The 22212-nt window shown below is 38.6% G+C and overlaps 1 protein-coding gene across 1 annotated transcript in view; it reads right to left on the reverse strand.

The window, feature by feature from the left end:
- The window catches only part of Dcdc1 (doublecortin domain containing 1), a 469865-nt gene that overhangs the window by 31746 nt on the left and 415907 nt on the right, over window positions 1-22212 (reverse strand). Inside the window, 4 exon segments of the mRNA XM_008851730.2 lie at window positions 9080-9259; window positions 10484-10611; window positions 17008-17109; window positions 17754-17906. Of these exon segments, the coding sequence (XP_008849952.2) occupies window positions 9080-9259; window positions 10484-10611; window positions 17008-17109; window positions 17754-17906 (563 nt within the window).

The raw sequence follows: 22212 nt of genomic DNA on the forward strand, positions 1-22212 counted from the left end.
GACTGAGTTGCTCTGGGTGAGAAGGGTCAGGAAGCAGTATTGGTTCCCCAGGTGTCTGGGGCCCCGAGACTAGGAATGGCGCAGGGCTCAAACTAGGAGTATAGAACGGCGAGGCGGGGGGATGGAAGGGTGAATGTGGCTTAGGGAGTCCCGGCTCGGAGAGCTGCGCTATCGACTTACCCCAAGAGGTCTGAGGATAGTAGTCAACAGTTGAAATTTTTTTCTGGTGAAAATAACTAATGATCTGAAGGAAAACACAAACAGAATTCAGTTCAGACCATAGAGAGGAAAGTAGGCTACACAGGAGGGAAAAGCCAACAAAGTGGATTAGAAGAATCACTAATATGGATGCAAAGATTAGTAACATGGTAAAAAAAAAAAGTTCCCCCAAAGGAATTGAGATGTTTGGAAAAATAAAGAAATGCTGGACTAGAAAAACTCAGTGAATCAAATGAAAAATACCAGGACGGAGGGCAGAATTGGGGCATTCAAATATCAATAGAGGAAAATGAGCATGATCCCAACATCCAGAAACTCTAGCATATGATTAGGAGAATAAACACTAAAGGCATAGAGAATCTACTCAAAGAAATTGTGGTAAGAAATTCCCCAAATCTAGAGAAAAAATAGACATTCAAATACAAGAAGCATTTAGAATTCCAAACAGACATAGCAGACATGACCAGAGAAGAACCTCTCTATGACATATTATAGTCAAAATGCCAAAAATTGGTAAGAGAGTCCAGAGACATGGCTCAGTAAGTAAAGTGTTTGCCACATAAACATGAAGACCTGTGTTTGAACCCTCAGCATTCACATAAAAGCTGTGGTGCCACAATGTGTGTAGGAATGACCTTTCTGGACAAATGGAACGTTCTCTAATCTTGAAACAAAAGTTAGTCATATATTTTGGGACCACCTAACATTATCTCATGTTTAAAATGTAAGAAAGCTTACCAGGCTTTGGGCTCCTTTTGAAACCTAAACATATAGGTTTAATCCCTCATGACCCCTTCCTTGCCCTGATCCAGAATTATGTGTGTATGTTCTTAAGTTGTGAAACTCTCAAGTGCTGAAAGCAGTGAGTAATCATTGAAAGAAACACAAATTATCCCATTTATTCTGTAAGCAGCAGGTGGGATTAGATTGATAACATCTGTTTATGATTGGGTATGTTGTTCTGGGTCAGTATGGGAGGGGCCAGAAGGGAAAATGATTTGATAAAATAGGTTCCTCATATGATACTGGATGTACTCGTTCAAAAAGAGAGAACAAGACCTTTGTTTAGAGATGGTTCTGAGAGAAATTTGAATGAATAAGTCCTCAGAATAGATCAGGCCCACCTTCAATTTTAATGGATGCTAGGAGTCAGTCTGTTTTTATTCAGGCATTACCAAAAGTAGCACTGCACTGCCAGAGGTGTGTGCTTGAAATCCTAGTTGTAGGGAGGTGAAGACAGGCATATATCTGGGGCTTGCTGGCCAGATCTCTTAGCTGAGCTCCAGGTTCAGTGAGAGAGTTACACATGTACACACACAACCACATACATCACATACACACAGGCACACACCCATAAAACAAAAGTAAACACGAAAAGAAAATAATTGATAAAGGAAAAATGTCAACTCACTACAAAGGCAGTAACATCAGCATAACTCCAAATATCTTGCCAGCCACCTCCAAATCCAAGAAGGTGTAGAATGATATTTTTCAGACCCTGAAATAAGAAACTGCCAGCTAAGAGTACTAAATTTGTCAAAATTATCTTTTAAAATTAGCGAAGAGAAAAGGATTTTTTTGTGTGTGTCTTTTTTTGAGACAGGGTCTCCTTGTAGCCCCAACTGTCCTGGAACTCACTATGTAGACCAGGCTGGCCTCGAACTCACAAAGATCCGCCTGCCTCTGCCTTCAAGTGCTGGGATTAAGAGTGTGCACCACCACGCCTGGTGAGATAAGGATATTTTAATGAACTCATGCAGTTCATGACTACCAGGCCAGCATTGCAGAAGATATTTAAAGGAGTGCTATGCACAGAGGAGGAAGAAAAAGTTCAATCATGAGAGTACAGGAAATAACTTTCAAGAGAGGAATGGCAGAGCAACAGAGGGCTCAGAAGGAATTTATGATTCAATACAGTAGAAAAGCAAACATGTGGTACTAATGTCGAGAAAGTAAAGAATAAACAGCAATCCAACCAACCATAAAGCAACCAGTAAAATTACAGTGATTAGTAAACATCTCTCTGTGATAACCTTAAACGTAAATGGCATCAGTTCACCAATAAGATGGTGACTGGATTTAAAAATTAGATCCAACCTTCTGTTGTCTCTAAGAAATATACCTTATGGGTAAAGAAGCCCACAGATTGAGAGTCAAAGGACAGTAACAATGTATCAAATGAATGGAAACCAAAAATAAGCTGGCACAGCTATTTTGATAACTAATAAAGGTGACTTCAAACCGAAATTAGTCAGAAGGGATAAATAAAACCACCACATATTAGTAAAGGGAGAAATTTATTAAGATGACATAACAATTTAAAATATATATGCATCAAGTGTTGAGGCTCCAAACTTCATAAAGACTAATAACCATAAAAACTCAGATAAGTCATCAGATTCTATAATAGTGGGTGATTCCAATAGACCACTGTTATCTCTAGGTAGGTCACTGAAATAAAAGATCAACAACAACAACAAACACTCAGCATTAAACTACACCACAGCTCAAATGGATCTTCTTAACAGGGATCTACAGAATATTATTCAACAAAAATAGAGTACACATTCTTCTTAGGAGTCATGGAACTTTCTCTAAAATACACACTATTCTAGGTCACAAAATAAGTCTTACCAAATACAAAGAATCAAAACAATATCTTAAATCTAATCATATCATAGTGCAACAAAACTAGAAATCAATAGTATAGAAACTACACAAATACCCAAAGATTGAACAACACAAGTTTGAATGATCAGTGAGTCATTGAAGAAATTGTGGGGAAATTTAAAAGTTCCTAGAGTCAAATAAAAATTAAAGTACAACCCACCAGAACCTTTGGCATGTAACTAAGGCAGTTCTAAGAGGAAAGTTTCTAGGTATGACTGTTTACATTTAAAAAATCAGAAATTTCTCAAATAAATAGCTTATTCTAAACTTCAAGGTCCTAGAAAAATAAGAACAATTCAAACTGAGAAGCAATAGAAGTCAGGAAATAATAAAGATCGGGGCAGAGACTAATGAAATGCACACTAAAAAAAAGATACACAGAAAGAAATACATACAAAGAAAGAATTGTGGGTTTGTTTGTTTTTTTTGAAAAACATAATTAAGATTGACAGACTCTTTGCCAAATTAATCAAAAGAGAAATAAGAACCAAACTAGTAAAGTTAGAGATGGGAAAGGGAAAGTTACTACAGAGAATCATTAGGAAGTTCTTTGAAAACCTACACTCCATAAAGCTGGAAACTCTGGAAGAAATGGATAAATCCCTGCATATTTATGACCAACCAAAATTAAACCAAGGAGACAAAACAACTTAAACATATCCATAACAATCAAATTAAATTGAAACAGTAATAAAAAGCCTTCCAAAAGAGAAAAATTCAGACCTAGATGAATTCACTGCTAAATTCTACCTAAGCGTCAAAGAAAATCTAACACGAATATTCCCCAAACTGTTACATCAAATAGAAATGGAAAGTGCACTTCACAACTCATTCTCCAAAGCTAACATTACTGTGGCACCAAAGCCAGCTAAGAACACAGCAAAGAAAAAAAAAGATAGACCAATTTTCTTGTTGAAAAGAGATGCAAAATTCTCACTATAATTCATTCTATCAAACTGAATTCAACAAAATGCTAAAAAGATCATACAGAGTAACTAAGCTGGTTTTATTCCAGGGATGCAATGTTGGGTCAACATAAGCAAATCAATAAATATCATATGCCATGTAAATAGCTTTAAAGACAGAAATCACATAATAGCTCAATCAATACAGAAAAGGCCTTCAACAAAGTTCAACGTGATAAAAAGCCCTCAGAAAACTAGAGCTAACAGGAACATATTTCAACATAATAAAGGCTGTGTGAGACAAACCTATAGACAACAGTATTACTAAATGGGGGAAAACTGAAAGCATTGCCTTTGTAATCTGAAGTGAGCCCAGGGTGTCATTCTTTCCATTCTTATTCAACATCATGTTCAAAGTCTTAGGCAGAGCAATGAAAGAGGAAGAAATAACAAGGGATGCAAATGGGAAAGAGAGAAGAGGAATTACCCTGCACTGAAGTTCACATACCCACACAGAGACACACACACATACATATAACCACATAAAATAAATTTGGGTGAAATGGGCTTGTGAATGTGACCAAAATACACTGTGTGAAATTCTCAAAGGATTAAAAATACTTTTTAAGAGAAAAAAAATGCAGACTTTTACTAAAATATCAATTTTTTCATGCAATAAAAAGTGGTAAGTTAATTCTAAAAAAATAAATCTTCAAAAATGAGTATATTATCAAAAGCTGTCTACAGATTCAATGTAATTCCCATCAAAAGTTCCAAGGACACTATTCATAGAACTAAGAAAAACAATTCTAAAATTCATATGGAAAACCAAAAGGCCCTGACCGTTCATTTCAAGCAATCCTTACCAGAGAGAGCAATTCTGGAGATATGACAAAAGTCCAGTCTCAAATTATAATATAAAGTCATAGTAACACAAATAATAGCACTAGCAATATCACAGAAACAGACATTCAGACCAATGGAAGGACCCAGAAATAAACCACACAGTTATAGCCACCTTATTTTTTTAACAAAGCCATCAAAAATATGTATTGGAGAACAGGGCATTTTTAACAAACAGTATTGGGAAAACTGGATTCCCACATGCAGAAGAATGAAACAAGACCCATATCTCCCACACTGCACAGAATTAAAAAATGATCAGAGATCTTAATGTATTCCTGAAACACTGAAATTGGTAGTGAGAAATAAGCATAGGCAACGATTTTCTGAACAGGCTCCAAAAGCACAGGAAATAATCACAAGAATTGACAAATAAGATTACACGAAATTGAGATGCTTCTACACCTCAAAGAAAACAGCACCATGAGGAAGAAATAGCCTACAGAATAGGAAGATATCTGCCAGCTATACACAAGACAGTTTTAAATCACACACACACACACACACACACACACACACACGTATATGTGTCTATGTATGTGTGTTTAGGACCTCAAACTATAGAGGGCATCGCTAGAGGAGGAAGAGATCTTAAGGAGGTAGGAAATAGAGAGGGTAATGGAGTTTTAAAGAGATCCAAAAATTGAACACCAGAAAACTAAATCATCCAATCGATAAGTGTGCCAATGAACTGAATAGTTACTAAAAGAAGAAATGCAAATGGCAAAAAATACTTAGACAAGTATTTTACATTCTTAGCCATCAGAGAGCTCAAGAAAACAAATCTACAATCCAGAAAACAAATAAACAACAAATGCTGGCAAAGATATGGGGAGAAGCTTTTATACATAGCTAGTGGAAATATAAAGTTGTATTAACACTCTGAAAACAATGTAGAAGGTCCTCAAAACTGAAATTAGAGCTATTGAATGACTCAGCTATACCAACCATAGTATACACCCAAAGGACATTAACTCAACATATCACAGAGATACTTACACATCTATATTTAGAGCCACATTATTCACAATAGTCAGGAAATGGAGTCAGCTTAGATGTCCATCAACAGATGAATGGATAAGAAAATGTAGTAATATACACATGGAATTTTATGAAGCCATAAAGAAAAACTAAATCCTAGCCTTCGCAGGACAATGGATGCAAGTGGAAACCACATTAAGTGAAATTAGTCAATCTCAGGAAGGCAAGTCCTGCATGTTTATTCTCAAATGTGGAACCTAATTTTAAAATTATATATACACATACATGCATGTATATATGTATGTGTATCTGTGTGTTTTTAGATCATGAAACCAGAAAGAGATCCTGTGATGGAGGGACCAGATCTGAAAGAAGATGAGAAATAGAGAGGATGATGGATTGTATGCAAAAGAGAAACAAAAGAAGAAAGTAACTAGTGGAAGACAGAGAACCAGTCTGATGGCAGGAGGGCAGGACGGGGCAGATAGTGGTACAGGAGAAAGACTGAGAACAAAGGATGACACAAACATGTAAAGATGCCATGATGAAACCCAATACTTTGATGTTAACCTAAAAACTAATTTTAAGAAGATAAAAAAAGAGCCAGGCGTGGTGGCACACGCCTTTAATCCCAGCAGAGGCAGGGGGATCTCTGTGAGTTCAAGGCCAGCCTGGTCTACATAGCGAGTTCCAGGACAGCTGGGGCTACAGGGAGACCCTGTCTCAAAAAGACTAAAAAAATAAATAAAAAAATAAAAAACCCCAACAAAGATGGATAGTATCTAAGGAACAGCATCCAGGGTTTACCTATGATTCCCACATGAAAATGCATACAAAATAAATAAATAAAAATAAAAAGGAAAGAGCAGTCTACAACTAGTAAAACCTATTAAATACAGTCAGTATTGCGATGCATAACATTAAAACACATATACTTGTCTAATGTAAGGAATTGTTTGTTTGTAATATAGAAATCTTCATTAAACAACTGGCCTATAAACCAAAGGGCCTTTTGTCAGCATGATTTAAGGAGATCCCACACCATATGTTTATTCCTCTTCTAGGAACTACTACTATTGACATCAACCTGTCAATTAGACAGTAAGTTTATTGAATTTATTCACACACATAAATTAGAATGATACTTTATAGCTGCTAGCATAGTGCCTTTCATACATAAAGTTCATAAAATTATATGGTCATGGAACAATAGTTACAGATTACCCTTTATATGTAATACTGTGAGTCAAAAAGCCATCCTCTGCCTAGGTAGAGCCATATGGAATCTTTGTAAAACGTATTGTTAAGTTTTTGTTTACTGCTTCTGATAGCTCATTTTTGTGGGAAGCGAGCACAGCCAAGCCAGCCAAAGATGGAGCCCTGGCTGGCTGCCTAACCTCGTGCTGTTTACTTCAACTCTTGGCTGATTGCCAAGGCTCGTGAATCCCGCTTGTTTACCCCAACTCTGAAGTATGGTGAGCCCCAAAACAGGTGCTGCCAGCCTGATGATCTTGCTACGTGCCTATGAGCTACACTCTGCCTGGCCACTGCACGTGTGTGAGCCCTGATTGGTACCGGCTGGGGGAGGACTGTTAGAAACGCTATATAAAGAACTGAGGTGTGTAATAGAAGGACCTACGAACAGCATCATAGTGAGAGAGAATGAAGTGAGAGAGAATGAAGTGAGAGAGAATGAAGTGAGAGATACAATAGAACAGAACAGAAGAGAACAGAATAGAACAGAACAGAACAGAACAGAAGCAGCATCATAGTGTATGAGATAATGAAAGAGAGAGAATAAAGGATGCAAGAGAAACAGAAGCTTGAACCTCACCTTGGTGTCTGTGTCGTCTTTCCTGGACTCTGCTGGACAGAGTCCCGGCTTACGACACATTTTATCCTATTGTTCCAGGTCTGTTCTTTATCTATTTATTAATCTTTGCATATTCTTTCACTATTTGACTGTTTTTAGTTGCAACAGCTAAGTGCTCTCCAAAAAAGCAGAATCAGCAACATAGAACTCTGTGACTTCTGAAGAAACAGCAAGAAAAAACATTTCAGCTGTGCTATACTGTCTTCTAAATAGCTCTCTTTTACTTTCTTTTGATTATTTCTTTTTATTTTATTCTTTGAGACAGGGTCTCCCTGTAGCCCCAGCTGAACTTGAACTCACTATGTAGACCTGGCTGACCTCGATCTCACCGAACTCTTCCTGCCTCTGTCTCTTGAGTTCTGGGACTGAAGGCATGTACCACCTTGCATTGGCTATTTTCTTTTTAAAGCAATCGCTTTCCAGTTTCCTCCTGGCGTATAAAACCTTTAGTCTTTATTGTTCATTTTGAGTATTTATTTTCTGTACTTTTGCCTCATTTCTCAAGTGCAGCATATTAGCCATTAACTTCTGAGACTCAGCTCTATTCATTGTCCTATCAAAGAAGAGTGGCTTCCTTCACTTTCAAACTAGACTGCTCTGCTGTTCCAGAGCCTTCCTCAGCTTGTGAATAACCCTAGGGCTTTCTATTGCACCCTCTTGCCTTCCCATCCCCATCCCCCAGCATCTCATTTTACACGACTTTATCTCTTTCTAGAAGAGTCTATACAAACACTTCCCAAAATAGAAAAAGATGAACCACTCTTTGAAGCATCACTGCAGCAGATAAGACTGTAAAAGACTACTAAATCCATTAGCTACATGCCAGAAATTTACAGTTGGAGGTGAAGAGAAAATGTCAAATTTTAGAACTGAATTACCGAAACTGCAAACAATAAATAATCTCTTTCTAAGTCAATGGTTTAACTTGGGAAAGTGGAGATGCTGTCAGTCTGGGAAGATGGGTGAAAAGAACCTGACAGGCCTTCTCTAAGAACTTCAGCTGTTCCCTATACAGGACACACCTGCAGAAGTAACTCTTTGGTGGCTAGATTTAAAATGGATAAGGAAAACTATTGTAAATAATTACTATAATTATTAAAAAACAGGCTCCCACCTAGCCCAGGTTGGTCTCAAATTCACTCTTGTAGCTGAAGATGACCTTGAACTCCTGATCCTCTTGCTTCCTGCTCTCAAGTTCTGGGATTAGAGGTATGTGACACCACACCTGGCTCTTAAATTTAATTTAAAAGCATAGACTGTATTTTTGATTGGAATGGGTGTAATTGGTGGTATTCTCTGTGGCCACATGTCATTTTCAAATTTATATGTCAGATTGCCTTAGATGTCATTTTAACACCTGTAAGATCATTTAATAATCTGAACAGCCCTGTCAGGAAAGTGATACTCTCATTTTACAGATAAGAAAATGAGGTTCAGAAAAGCAAACTAATTCACCTGATCTAACAAACAAGAGACATCAGAGTCGGGGTTTGAACCCAGGTCTCCTGAACATTGACACTAGATTTACCTCTAAAATACTTCCTGCCCAGGCATAAACACCATCTTCAGGCCTGCCTCCGTTCCGGTAAGCCCACACTTGTTTTGTACAAGGCAGTTGGTACAGGCTGTGCTGCTGGACCACTTTGAATTTAGCTGCTATTGGAGAATCTCATCTGGACTACAGTTCTTGGACTTCAGAAAGTTGTCCCTGTCAACGAAAGCCCAGAGAATGCTGCATTTAGAAAACTACTTGGTGTGTCTAAATAATTTGATGCAAGCCAGAAATGTCATATAATTATAAATTATACTGAAAAGATTCTAAGAAGTAAATGTGATGTGTACTGACCTCTCCTGCCATAGGCTAGTGGGAATTTCCTTGCTTCCACAAAGCACTAAAGGTCTTAACAAGTTATTAAGAGTTATGACAGAAAGGTGCTTGTTTTAACAAACGACTTAGCTTTCATTTACAGTTGAGAGACATGAAGAGAGACATTTCTGAACTTCTGTGTACTGTTTCCCCTACCAAGAGATTTCTCTGCAACTAACAGCTGATTCTTTTTTAGAACCGCAGCTTCCTTTCTTTTAACTAAGAAATGCTTAGGGGACTGCAGGTAAATATCAAGTCCTTACTTGCTGGTTTTAGAATACAACAGTCAGCTTCTGCTCTACCAGCTCCTCACCAGGCAGCCTCTCTTCCTACCTCAGGCTTGTCCTAGCTGATGTATTGCATTCATTCCCTGACCAGAGATCTATCCTTCTTGACCTGGCAAAAAGTCATGCCTCTAACAATGTCAATTACTTTGTTCTAATCCCCTTGATTAAGACACACACCTAGGATTTGGACTGAACACATTTCATGAATTTGAGAAGCTCTATTAAAATAGAAACATCATTTAATGAAAAACTTCACAAAGCAAAGAAGTTTTCCCCAGTCTCTGTCCATCATCCTGTCTCAAGAGCTGACCTTCTTTTCTCAACTTTTTAATGTCTGGAAATCTTGACTGATTAACCAAGTGGGCTGAAACCACTTTTTCAATCCCTCACTTCTGAATGTCTCCATTGCAATTAATATTTTGCTCCTTGCTCTTTTTACATATTGAGACATGCCCTCTGGAATGATGAGAAATGAAGCCATAAGGTTCAACTTGACTACACTTAGTATAATTACCTTTGTCCATATCCACTGGGCCCTTTTCTCTTCTTTACTAAGGTCATAATTTCTGGTCTCCATTCAAACAGAGCAGACTTTCACATCAGCAGACTGCCTCCTAGATAGCTACTCTCCAAATGCCAATTCAATACTTGGCATATGCTTATATGGTCATAACTGACTAGATGCTGAGACTATATTAATAGCAAAATTCTAAATTCAACATGGTACTTTTAAACATTAAGGCAGAGCACTTGATGTCTGGAATCTTAAAGAATGTACCTCTGTCTGTCTTATAAGTTCTACGAGCTTTATTTCCTCCTGAGTCTGCTCAGCCTAGCCCCCTTCAACCACAACGGGCTGCATAGGGTTTTTGGTGGGATCCATAGTGGCCGATGCTACTCGCCGCCCTGGAAAGAAATCCTGGGAGGTGTTTCTGATGACAGGCTTTCAGATTTTTTAAATTTATTATTTTTGTTTTATGTGTATGAGTGTATTGCCTACATGTGTGTCAGTGCAAGTGCACCCAGGCTATGCAATGCTCGCAGAGGTCAGAAGGGAGGTTGGATCCCCTGGAACTGGAGTTATGGCCAGTTATCAGCCACCATGTGGGTGCTGGGATTTGAACCCAGGTCCTCTGCAAGAACTGTCAGTGCTCTTTACAGCTGAGCCATCTCTCCAGCCTGGCTTTCAGATTTTAAAGAAATTAGTTTGACTTTCTATGCATAGATTATTCCACCCAGGAGCAGAAGCATAGGCCAAAATTCTAAAAATATCATAAAAGCAAGCCTAAGGTGATGATATTTAACAATATCTCTCAATATGGGAGCTTGGGCTTCCAGATCTCTACAGAGAGAAAAGAAAGAAATCATGCTGACTTCTACCCTGGCTGCTGCCTAGCATCTATGATATGGTTCAGCAGTAATTTAATCAAATAGGATTCATGACCTTATTTAGTCCCCATCATTTCTTCCACTCTTGGAACATATGTTTTGTTCTCTTCACTAATAACAAGCCTTTCCCCCACAATTAGCTTAGCAGCCTGGGGATTAAGTATTTCTAAAATATTATTAACCCAAGAGACAAGAGCCTTTTTTTCCTTCTACCTAATAATACCCCATGAGCACAATTAGTTTCTGACACCTCTCCTGTGCCCTTTATGTTGTTAAGAAGCTATGGTAAGAAAAAAATATTTATTGGAATACTGTATTCTGAAGAGCTGTAAGCATAATTTAGTATGTGTGGTGATTCACTTTTATGCATTCTTTCAAGTAGACCACTTCAGATCATTATAAAAGATTTTAAAAGTCACATTTATGAAATTGTTTTCACTTTATGTTCAAAATATATTCAGCACTGACTCTCCTACTGATCTCTAAACTTAAGTAAAATTCATGCTTTATTTCATATATCCCTTCCAGATGCCTACCCTGAGCCCAGCTGTGGGTCAGGCACCTCGACTGATGTTTTAGTGAGTCTTGGCCTCAAGTTCAGTAGGGAAGGCAAACGTTGAGAAAATGATTAAACCTATCAAGTACAAATGTGCTGACCTGGGAGAGAACAGTTCCTGAAACAGTATGTAACAGAGCCTGGCACAGTGGCATACACCTGTAGCCCAAACTACTAGAGAATATGGGACAGGAAAATAGAAAGCATGAAGCCTGCCTGGGTGAATCCAAGGCCAGCCTGAGCAATTTTAACAAGACTCTTTCTCCAATTTTAAAAAATTAAATTAAATTCAGAAAGATTGAGGAGGGGCTGAATCACCAGTGGTTAAAAGTACTGGCCTGCTCTTGGAAAGGACCAGAGTACAGTTCCCAGCACAACACGGCAGCAAACAACTAGCTGTAACTCCAGTTCCAGGGGGGAACTGATGCCCTCTTCTGGCTCCTGCGGGCAGTGCATGCATCTGGTGCATGTACATATATGCCAGTAAAACACTCATACACATAAATTTTATTTTACTCTAATTTTTTATGTGTATGAGTGTGTCGCCGGCATGTGGGTAAGTGCACCTGTGTCATGCAATGCCTGTGGAGGTCAGAAGAGGGCATCAGATTCCCCTGGAACTGGAGTTACAGACAGTTGTTAGCTGCTCTGTGGGTGCTGGGAATGGAACCTGGGACTTCTGCAAGAGCAGTCAGTGCTCTTAACTGCTGAGCCATCTCTCCAGCCATATAAAATAAATTTTAAAAAACTAAAAAAGACTGAGGCTATGATGTAATACTAATATTAATACTAATATAATGCTAATAATACTTTGCATAACCAAGGCTTGAGTTCAATCCCCAAGACTTAGAAAATGAGAAGAGGGAAGAAAACTGCAACAGAAGCCACTGACCTAGTCTGAAGTGCCACAGAAGGCTTTGAGAAAACAAGATTGATAAACAATAGATCTATTGGCAATTTTGTTGCCAAGATGCTTTAATGTACAGATTTTCAGATTATGGCTACAAACAAAACTCTAGAAATAATTCAGTACTTAGACAGGATAAAGAATTCGTGTCTCATAGTTAAAGTTTATGAAAATAGATACAGCAATAAAAATAAGTGGCAGCAATGCCTTTTCAGGAAACTAGAACTGTATATGCCTAATAGCCTTCATGTGCAATTTATGAATGTGGAAAAAGCATAATTGAATCAATCAGCCAGTAGTTACAGTGACAGGCACTAGGTAATGTGCATTGGAAAAGGCCACAGCGGTTGCTCAATACAACCCCCCCCAAAATACAGTTTTTATCCACCTTCAGTCATAAAATGCAGATAACATTAATTTATGACACATACATTTTATGGATAATAGTTCAACAAACATTATATTTATAATGCATTTCGAACATTAAAATTTTGTTCAGCTAAACAGAGTTCAGTAATAACTTATCATTTACTTTGTTGAGAGCAAAATTGAATACAGGAACCAGGAAAATACACTATGTATTATTTATTTTTGTCAACTTGCTTCTCAAGATTTTAAGCAAATGAATGCATCTGCACTATAATTTTCATGAAGATGTACAATGTCATCACAAAAGATTTTAGTCAGTGGAAAGGTTTTCATAATAAACTATAATTTATGTGTGCAAGAATAAGATAAAGTAAAACCAAGCAAAAGTGTTGTGTATAAATTATTTTTTATTTTCTTATTATATTTTCCATATATTCTATTTTATTTTACATGGGACTGAATGGGGGATAGTGAGGAACTAGCTATTAGGGATGTGCCTCTTCCCTGTTCTGAATGTTTCACTTCAAGGAAATAGAGTCCTACTGATGGCTTCTCTGATCAGAAGTTGGGAGAAATAAGCTAAGGATTGTTGTTGTATTATCTTTTCTCTTAGAAGCTACAGAACACGGGTGCTCTGCTGTTCTTTAATATCAGCATCCTGTTCAAATGGGACACCCAACCTGTTCAAATCTTCTGTTTCTGGAAAAGGATCCTGCTTAGAAGACTCATATAGCTCTCAAACTAAAAGAAGTGTTCCAACATTGCCTTTATATGTAACACAGATGATACTTTTGTCTGATGCTGGGTTTGGGATTTTATTAGTTTTAAGATACCAAGTTAGAAAATACAGTGCCTTCTCAGGAACCCAGGTACCAATATCTATTATGAATTATATATTAACCATGTAGCAAATATTTGTCATTAGCAACTTAATCATATCACTATTATGAAATATTACTAGTATTGTTTTTAAGAGTAGTAATGATCATGCTTACAGAGGAATTATACTTAATACCATGTCTTGTACATATTTTGCTGCAATGACCAATGGTTATAATAATAGGAAATAGTCACTTCAGCAACTTTCACACCTCCCATACATCCTTTTTTGTGCAAATCTCAAGAAGTACAATTAAGCTGAGTGCAGTGGTCCATGTACAATTCCAGCATTTGGGAGGCTACACACACACACACACACACACACACACACACACACACACAGAGAGACAGAGACAGAGACAGAGACAGAGAGACAGACAGAGAGACAGAGAGAGACAGAGAAAGAAAGACAGAGAGAGACACAGAGAGAGAGACAAAGAGAGAGACAGAGAGAGACAGAGAGACAGAGACAGAGAGAGAATGAGTCTGATCTGATAGAGACTGGAGTTATCTAGGTTAAGACTTCATTTTTATTTTTCTTCATATTCCCTACAGCTAGAAAAGGGCTTTCATCAGAGTAAGAATGTTATAATTGTGTATTGAATTCATGTGTAATAGAAGAACACAGCAGTCTTTAGTGAAGAAAAGAATTATCTTCACATTACATTTGAAGAGAAACCACGTCCATGGAGAACTCCATAATGAACACCAAGTAACCAAACACGGACTGTTTCAGTGGTGCTGCGGATGACAGCAGATTGTTTTTGGTAATTATAATAAAAGTTGAAGATATAACATAAAATCAGAATTCAGTAAAGGCAGTTCTGCCGGATGCTATTTTCAGTATGTTGCTTTCTACTGATTTAAGTTAATAAAAAATGAAGCTTGGAAAATTCCCTGAAGTGAATGGATTGAAATTCCACTCAGTTTTTATTTCAATCATTCTACAGCTAGTCCAGGAACATGTTAGAATGGTACAGCATTTCTAATGTAAGGGAGATAGTCACATGAACAGGTAATTTAGATAACATCAGAGGCTATCAGAGGGGAAATTCAGGAATTGATTCAGTAAACCACATTACTCCACACTATCCCAGACTTGAAATGTTGAAGTAGGGGGAAAGCTTTGGGGAATAAGTAGTAATAAACACACACACACACACACACACACACACACACACACACACACACACACATTGAATGACTAGATGAATTCAAGAGCATAAAAGAGAGAACACTTTGAGACAGAAGAAACTGAATAATCCCCAAAGTCCATAGTTGAGAAGTACATGTTATATTTGGGGTGCTAAAAATTCAAATGGGTGGAGTATGGAGAGCAAGAAGATGGGATCTTAGAGAAAATGAGATCATGAATTGCCACAATGAAAAATCCCAACTCTGTACTAAAGATAATAGGGAGCCTTAAAAAGTCTAAAGCCTGGGACAGCATAGCACCTTTGCATTTTTGCATGGCCATTTCAACTCTAGAGTATCACCATTGCTTACTGATGCCTGGGTACATAGCAAGGGGCCTGTCTGAGTGTGCACTCACTCTAATCTTGGTTATCTTTGAGGAAGGATGGTTGAGTGGGCTACCAGTTCTTTTTCATTAGGACTTACTGAAACTGATGGCTACCAGAGCATCCTCCACCCAACCCCTAACTTTCTAATCCCATGTTCATGCTAAAGGGTGCCCTTCTAGAGCCAAGGCAGGTGATAATTGCCATAGTGACAACTAGAGTGAACCACAGAAAGAAGGGAACGAGATGGCCTGTGAATTCTAGGAAAATCTCTGCTCATTTCCAGAAAAGACATGAGCTTTTCTCCCTATTAGTAGTTATTCTCCCCTATCCAGCCTCTTTGCTCTGTGTCTGTAACTTCCCAACTTTCAAGGATTACAAATTTTATTTGTGGTTATTCCCTCTTCTCATATTCTTGGCCAGGAAGGAACATCTTCTTCACCAATGAACTGGTGCTCAGTCTTGTAACAGATTCCACCATTCTGACACAGAAAAAAAAGACCCAGTTGGGTGGAAAACAAAATCAAAAGCAAAAACTGACAACCACAAAATGGATTCAGGAAAACTAGAAGCAGGGAGGGCAGTTAGGAAACTCTCCTAGTAATTCAATGACTAGCTGATGTGCTTGAATTTGGGTAATGATAGTGGAGACTAAGGGGGTTAAAATTCATTTGAGATCAACTTAAATTCAAGGTAACAGGACTTTTTAAATAATTGCTTGGGGAAGGTAAGAGAGGGGGATATATCAAGAATGGTTTCTGTGAGAAAATCCCTCGGTGGATGGTGATAGAACCCACTACTAGTTGAAATGAAGAGGGACTGGCATTAGCATGATGGACAGCTCCAGTTTAGACTTGTCCCTGGAACAGTCAACCAATAACGTCAATATTCATCCATGATTTTCACTTAAAACCAATCATCATTCCTTAGATAGGGAACAGATAATGGCTGCTTCAAAACCAGGCTTTTATTTTACATTTAGAACTACTTGTGTTGTTGTTGAAGCAAAATTCATAGGCTTCTGACACAAGACTATATATACTCAGGAGGTGAAATTCTATTATGCCAATTATAAAGATTGAAATATAATCCTTCCTAGACTAAAGCCCATAGAACGCTGTTGCTCTCCTAAGAATCACATGTATCTCAAGCGCCTGAAAAGCATAAAGTCAGGAACCTAAGATTCTGTGATGAGCATGAAGGAAGAGGACACGTGACACCGAGTGATCACCTTGGCTATGGAAAGCTGTGTGAAAGGAATCCTCAGGACACTGATCCTGACTTTTGAAGATTTTGGTACATCCCTGCTCTAAATGCTACAATGAAAAACATTCCCTAAATAAACCTTTTCCCCCCCAGCAATAAAATAGCAAGGAATAACAGTAAAATTTTGTTTAAGCATACAGGCTTCGTTTTTATTAATTCTAATGTTAGTTCAGGGAGTATTTCAAAAGCAGTAAGAGACACTCTGGCTTTGGTGTATGTACAAGTCATATGGTATTCTTTATAGTATAAAATTATAAATATAAAATCAGCACTAAATAGCTATGCAATCACATTTTATACTTTGCCCAGACTTGTACAATATAACATTTATATAGCATTTACTGGCTAAGCATTTATCAAACAGTAAAAAATAATTATCAATAATTTCTGTTATATTTAGAATTAAACATACTGACCTTTCAACTGTCTCATTTTGTGTTTCATAGTGTCTAAATCAGCCAAATTTTTTTCCTTTTGTAGCCAGTTTTGTTTCTCTAATTTTTTGGCTTTCTGTAAAGCTGAAAAAATGATATTGTGTTGCATTCTTTTATAAACATTAATTTACTATAAACACGTAATTAAAAGGTAAAGGTCATTAAAAGAAATCTCATTTGAAAGATGACAGAGCTTAAGGCATTTCTTTGTGGAACAGAGGGTGTAGAGAAGAACAGCACTCGTTTATTGTATAGATTTACCATATGCAACACCCATATTTCATTTTACGCTTCCATAAACTGTTTAGAGGTGATGAAATCCTGGCTTGGGACCATTCATTTTTAAAACATCCACCTACTGCCTAAAGGGTGCAATTCTTAAAACTGAAAATGTCCAGACAGGTCGTCCTCAGTGTAAATTAATCTCATTTGTTATTTTCTAATGTATACCATTATTCTCCATCTTATATACCAAGGATCTCTTTATCAACTAAATTGGACATTTCTCCATGCAGAATACTCCATTGCAGTAAGAAAAGACAGGCAATTGTGCAAGTACGTGCACATAGCTATACTTGCGCACATATTAATTGACTGACTTGCTTTTTGCATAAATGCAATGATATTATGTTAACACTATACACACTTAATTCCTGTTCTCATGAAAACTTAAAACTTATTTCTCTCTTTACATATTGACTTGAAAGAAACAAAAATAAGAAACTTGCCATTTGGTGGTAGAAATGGTTCACCACAAGATACCCAGAGAGCAATGGGATTTCCAAGGATCTGAGCAAGCAAAGATTTATCGATATCATCCAAACAGTCTGAGTTCAAAGATTTTGGAAACAGTTTGCTTTCCATGTTCATTCTTGAGTTTTCTGGGAAACAGATGATACATTTACCTTGTTCACTTAGAATGCACATGTTTTCTGAATTTATTTGTTCATCCAAAGTATTTTCTTCTGTATTAATGACTTTTATTCATAAACAATTAACACTCAATCTGGAGGCCAATACATAAATTTGCTCAGAAACTTCACAATCAAAGTACTTTAATTAATTATCACAAGTATGTATTTAAATACCTTTCTTATATATCTCTTGGTTCTGAAGGAAATTTGAAGTGCCACATCAATATCTACTCCATAGTAGGAATAATAAAGAAATAAACTCAAAGTGAAGGGGGAATAGAGGAGAATAGACTAAGCACACAGTATAGCAGTGCCCTCATGGTTTAAATGGATTATAAAAGCTCTCTCATTCTGCTGTAGGAAAGAGTAAAGAAAAACAAAAGAAACATTGCCCCATTCACTACTTTGTCAAGTATCCATACATGCTAAATATTATTTTTGTTATTAAATATAATTAAGTTCCATTTTGTTTTTATTTACTAGAAATAAAGCACAATTTAGGCTCTGTGTTTCCTAGTCATCAAAGCAAACAGAACAACACAGTTTCCAGATTTATAGATAAATTATATATAAATTCCTTAGAAGATGAGCTTTCCCTGGTCCTGGGATTTAAGGGTCTTCATAAAGACCTAGTTTGTGATATAGCTAACAGTCTCAGTAACCTGCAGTAGAAATTAACATTCATTGAGAAACTGGGTATTTTACTAACACCCTTATATTCATTTTCTTATGTGGTTTTCATAATGACACTCAAAGGTGGGTCCTCTTACCACTCTTCTGTTTTAAATAAAGCATCTGAGATTCAGTGACAGCTAGACAGAGGCAGAGCTAGGTGACTTTAACGTCCATGTTTTTTCATGCCTAGGTGTGTGCGCCTGCAAATGTGTGTGTACGTATATGAATGCATATGGGGTGCGCAGGGATCTCAGGGCGCCAGCTGCTAGCGTGACGCCAGTCCCCTGTGCGCACCGGGAAGGCGGCGGGTCCCGCAGTGCATTGCTGGCGGGCCCCTGCTTCTCCGCTGCTTCTCCGCTGTGAGTCCCTCTGCTACCGGGGCTGGCCCAGCCGAGTTCCGCCCTAATTTCACCCATGCACTTCCTCGAGATGCGAAATCCACCGGCCGCTGGATCACCTAGGAAGGTGCAAGGCGGCTAAAGCTAGGGTTCCGTGAGTCGATGACGGAAGGAAAGCGCCCCCAGGGGAGGCTGGATCATAGGCAATAAGACACGGGACTCAGCTTAGTCCATGTTACAGCTCTTTATTCTCCTGACTCTGCTCGGCTCCAAGTCTTAGTAATCCAGCTCCAGCTCCAATTATTGAGGAAAAACCAGGACACTTATACCATGGGGGGGTAGTAAAAACCTTAGCTGATAGCTACTTTTAGGATGCCCCATTTACATGTGGAGGTAAGCTCTTGCCAGGCTGCCAGACTGCCTGAAAAATCACACAGGAAAGCCTGGCATTTCCAGAGCCGGAGGCTATGTTTTTGTGGTGGCTACTTCAAAAGACAAGTCAGGAAGATGCCAGGAAAGCACCCTGCTGAAAAAGGAGTCTCTGCATTTGAGCCGAGCCCATGGGCTATCTGGACATGGAGAAACTGCTACTTTACACAGCAAGAGTCCCCAACAAAGACATTCACAGATACCATGGCATGCACACTCAGAGGAATATGCAGGAAAACAAGGAAGCTTAATGCAATGCAGGATTCCTTAAACCCACCTCCTCCCAGGCTGGCAAATACTAACTAGTCATTCCTAGGTGAGGAGGAAGAGGCCCAAAGATGATTTTCAGGTTGCATTGAAAATCTGGAAGTTAATTAATTCCAATTGCGTAGTAAATTTACCTATAATTTTACCCATATGATTCATATTAGATAGCAATGCGTTCCTTGTATTATCTTAATTTTGGTTCAAAAATCACATTTAGATATTTCCTGCTTCAGAAATATCTGAATCTGTGGCATCCACTCACCCTCCTTCACGATACTGCCCACAGTGCCTACTCATGTCCGCTTCTTCTTCAGACATTCGGGCTTGGCTACAGATGGACATGAAGTGATAGGAACAACAGAAAGGAGACACTTATTCTTCATTGGTAGTGCTGTTATCAAAATTGTGACGCTGAGGTTTTAAGAGACTGCTCACAGGTGACTGTGCAGTAGGAGGGGGGAATGACTGGCACTTGAATCTAGCACGCAGTTCCTTTCCAAGAGGAGTTTCTCGCAGTAAAATCTTCTGTGTTGTGCTCCGGTGTCCAGGTGGACCCACTGTCCCTGCACTGATTTCCAATTTGGAGACAGGTACCTGTGAGCAGCTTTCTTAGTCTTTGGTGGATATGGGGAATGGAAATAAGAGGTAGTAAGACTACAGCACCATGTCTGAGGTAGCCCCTTTATACTCTAGTCAGTTTCTGAGCCTTTGCTAATACAGTCCTCTCTGCTTGGAAGACTTTCAATCCTTCCAATCTTCCACCCAAGGCTATCCCGTTTTATCGTTAGTATTCAACTCAGACATCTTGAAAGAGTCATTGACTCCTAGTAGAGTAGGCTGCCTTTCCTGTGCTATGATGCTAGCACTCACCTGCCTGTAGTTGTTCTGTGGTTTATGTTTTTAAGTGCATATTTCTTGGACCCAGACAATAGGATAATATGTCTTATTTATGTTGGTGTGGTATAAAACTGATTTGTAGATTTTTTCCACGTGATCTGGTGTGGCTCTGGATGTTGTCTCCGCCTCTTTCTCTTTTTCGTCTCTGACAGGGTCATGTGAGCCATCTTCTTCATGGGCAGGGAGGTGTCGGACATTTCTAGCTGGAACCCAGATAGGCTTTGGTTGATCCTGTGGGAAAAAACAAGCAAAACCTCTCCCTGGTCAACAATGGATCTTGTCCTTTCCAGAGTCCATCAAAGGGGTCCCTCCATCTAACCATGATGGGTGGTACTGGGTGTGTCTGGGACAAGTGTCAGGTGATGGGGGGAGCATCAGTCCCTCTATATACATTAAGTACATTAAGGGTAAACAAAGCTAATGTTAATTGAATATTGGGAGAATATGTTGTTTGAGCCTGTCTTTTTAGTTGGTCTTTTAAGGTTTTATGTGACCTTTCCACAATGGCTTGTCCTTGTGGGTTGTATGGGATGCCAGTGTGATGGGTGATTTTCCAGGCTTCACAAAATTTTTAAAACGGGGAGCTGGTAAATGCTGGGCCATTATCTGTCTTTAGTTGTGCAGGGAGGCCCATGATGGCAAAGGATGAGAGCATGTGATTTATTAATTTTTTTGAACTTTCACCAGTTTGGGCAGTAGCCCAAAGGAAGTGGGAGTAAGTGTCTACAGTTACAAATATGAATTTTTGTCTGCCGAATTGGGGGACATGGGTTACATCAATTTGCCAGAGGGCATTGGATTTTAGTCCTCTAGGATTGGTGCCCATTTTTTGCATAGCAGGGGTATCTATTATTGATGCACAAGAAGAGCAGGTTCTAACAATGCGTTTAAGTTGCTTGAGGGGAATGTGGGGGAATCTGTGATGGAGCCCTTGCAAATTAATATGGGTGGCATGGTGGAGGTTTTGGGCATCTGTTACACTGGCAGGGAAAGTTCCAGCGGTGGCTATTTTATCTGCTATGGCATTTCCTTCAGTAAGAGGTCCTGGGAGAGAGTCTTTTTTGCATCTGGGTTTAGATACCATCTGGAGGCTGGATTTTTGTCTCCCTTTAAGAGATCAAAGAGTGGCTGTAATTGACTTGTGGGGATGGAAAGCCAGGGCCTTAGCCAATTAATATTGCCTAGAAAACTCTGAAGTGAATTAAGGGTGAGTTGATGGGGGACATCCAGGTCAGGTTTGAGGGGCCTAACAGTAGTGGGCGCTATTTCAGTCCCCAGGAAGGTAATGGGGGGGACTGATTGTATTTTATTTGTTGCTATTACAAAACCTTTTGTCTCTAAGGTGTTTATCATAGCATCTTTTAGGTCTTCTAGAGAGGAATCCTCATCTTGCCAGACCAAGAGGTCATCCATGTAATGATAAACATGTAGCCCCTTTTTTAAGAGGGGTGCTAGTGCATTTGCAACAGCCTCCTGGCATATTGTAGGACTATTTGCCATACCCTGTGGCAGAACTTGCCATTCATATTGATCAGCTGGACCAGAATTGTTAATTTTTGGAACTGAGAAGGCAAAATGTCGGCAATCATTACTGTGTAAATGGATGGAAAGAAAGCAGTCTTTTATATCTAGGACTAACAGGGGAGTATTAAGGGGGATGACAGAGA

This window comes from Nannospalax galili, unplaced genomic scaffold (assembly GCF_000622305.1).
Source record: "Nannospalax galili isolate Female #2095 unplaced genomic scaffold, S.galili_v1.0 scaffold11, whole genome shotgun sequence".
In the NCBI taxonomy this organism is placed as follows: Eukaryota; Metazoa; Chordata; class Mammalia; order Rodentia; family Spalacidae; genus Nannospalax; species Nannospalax galili.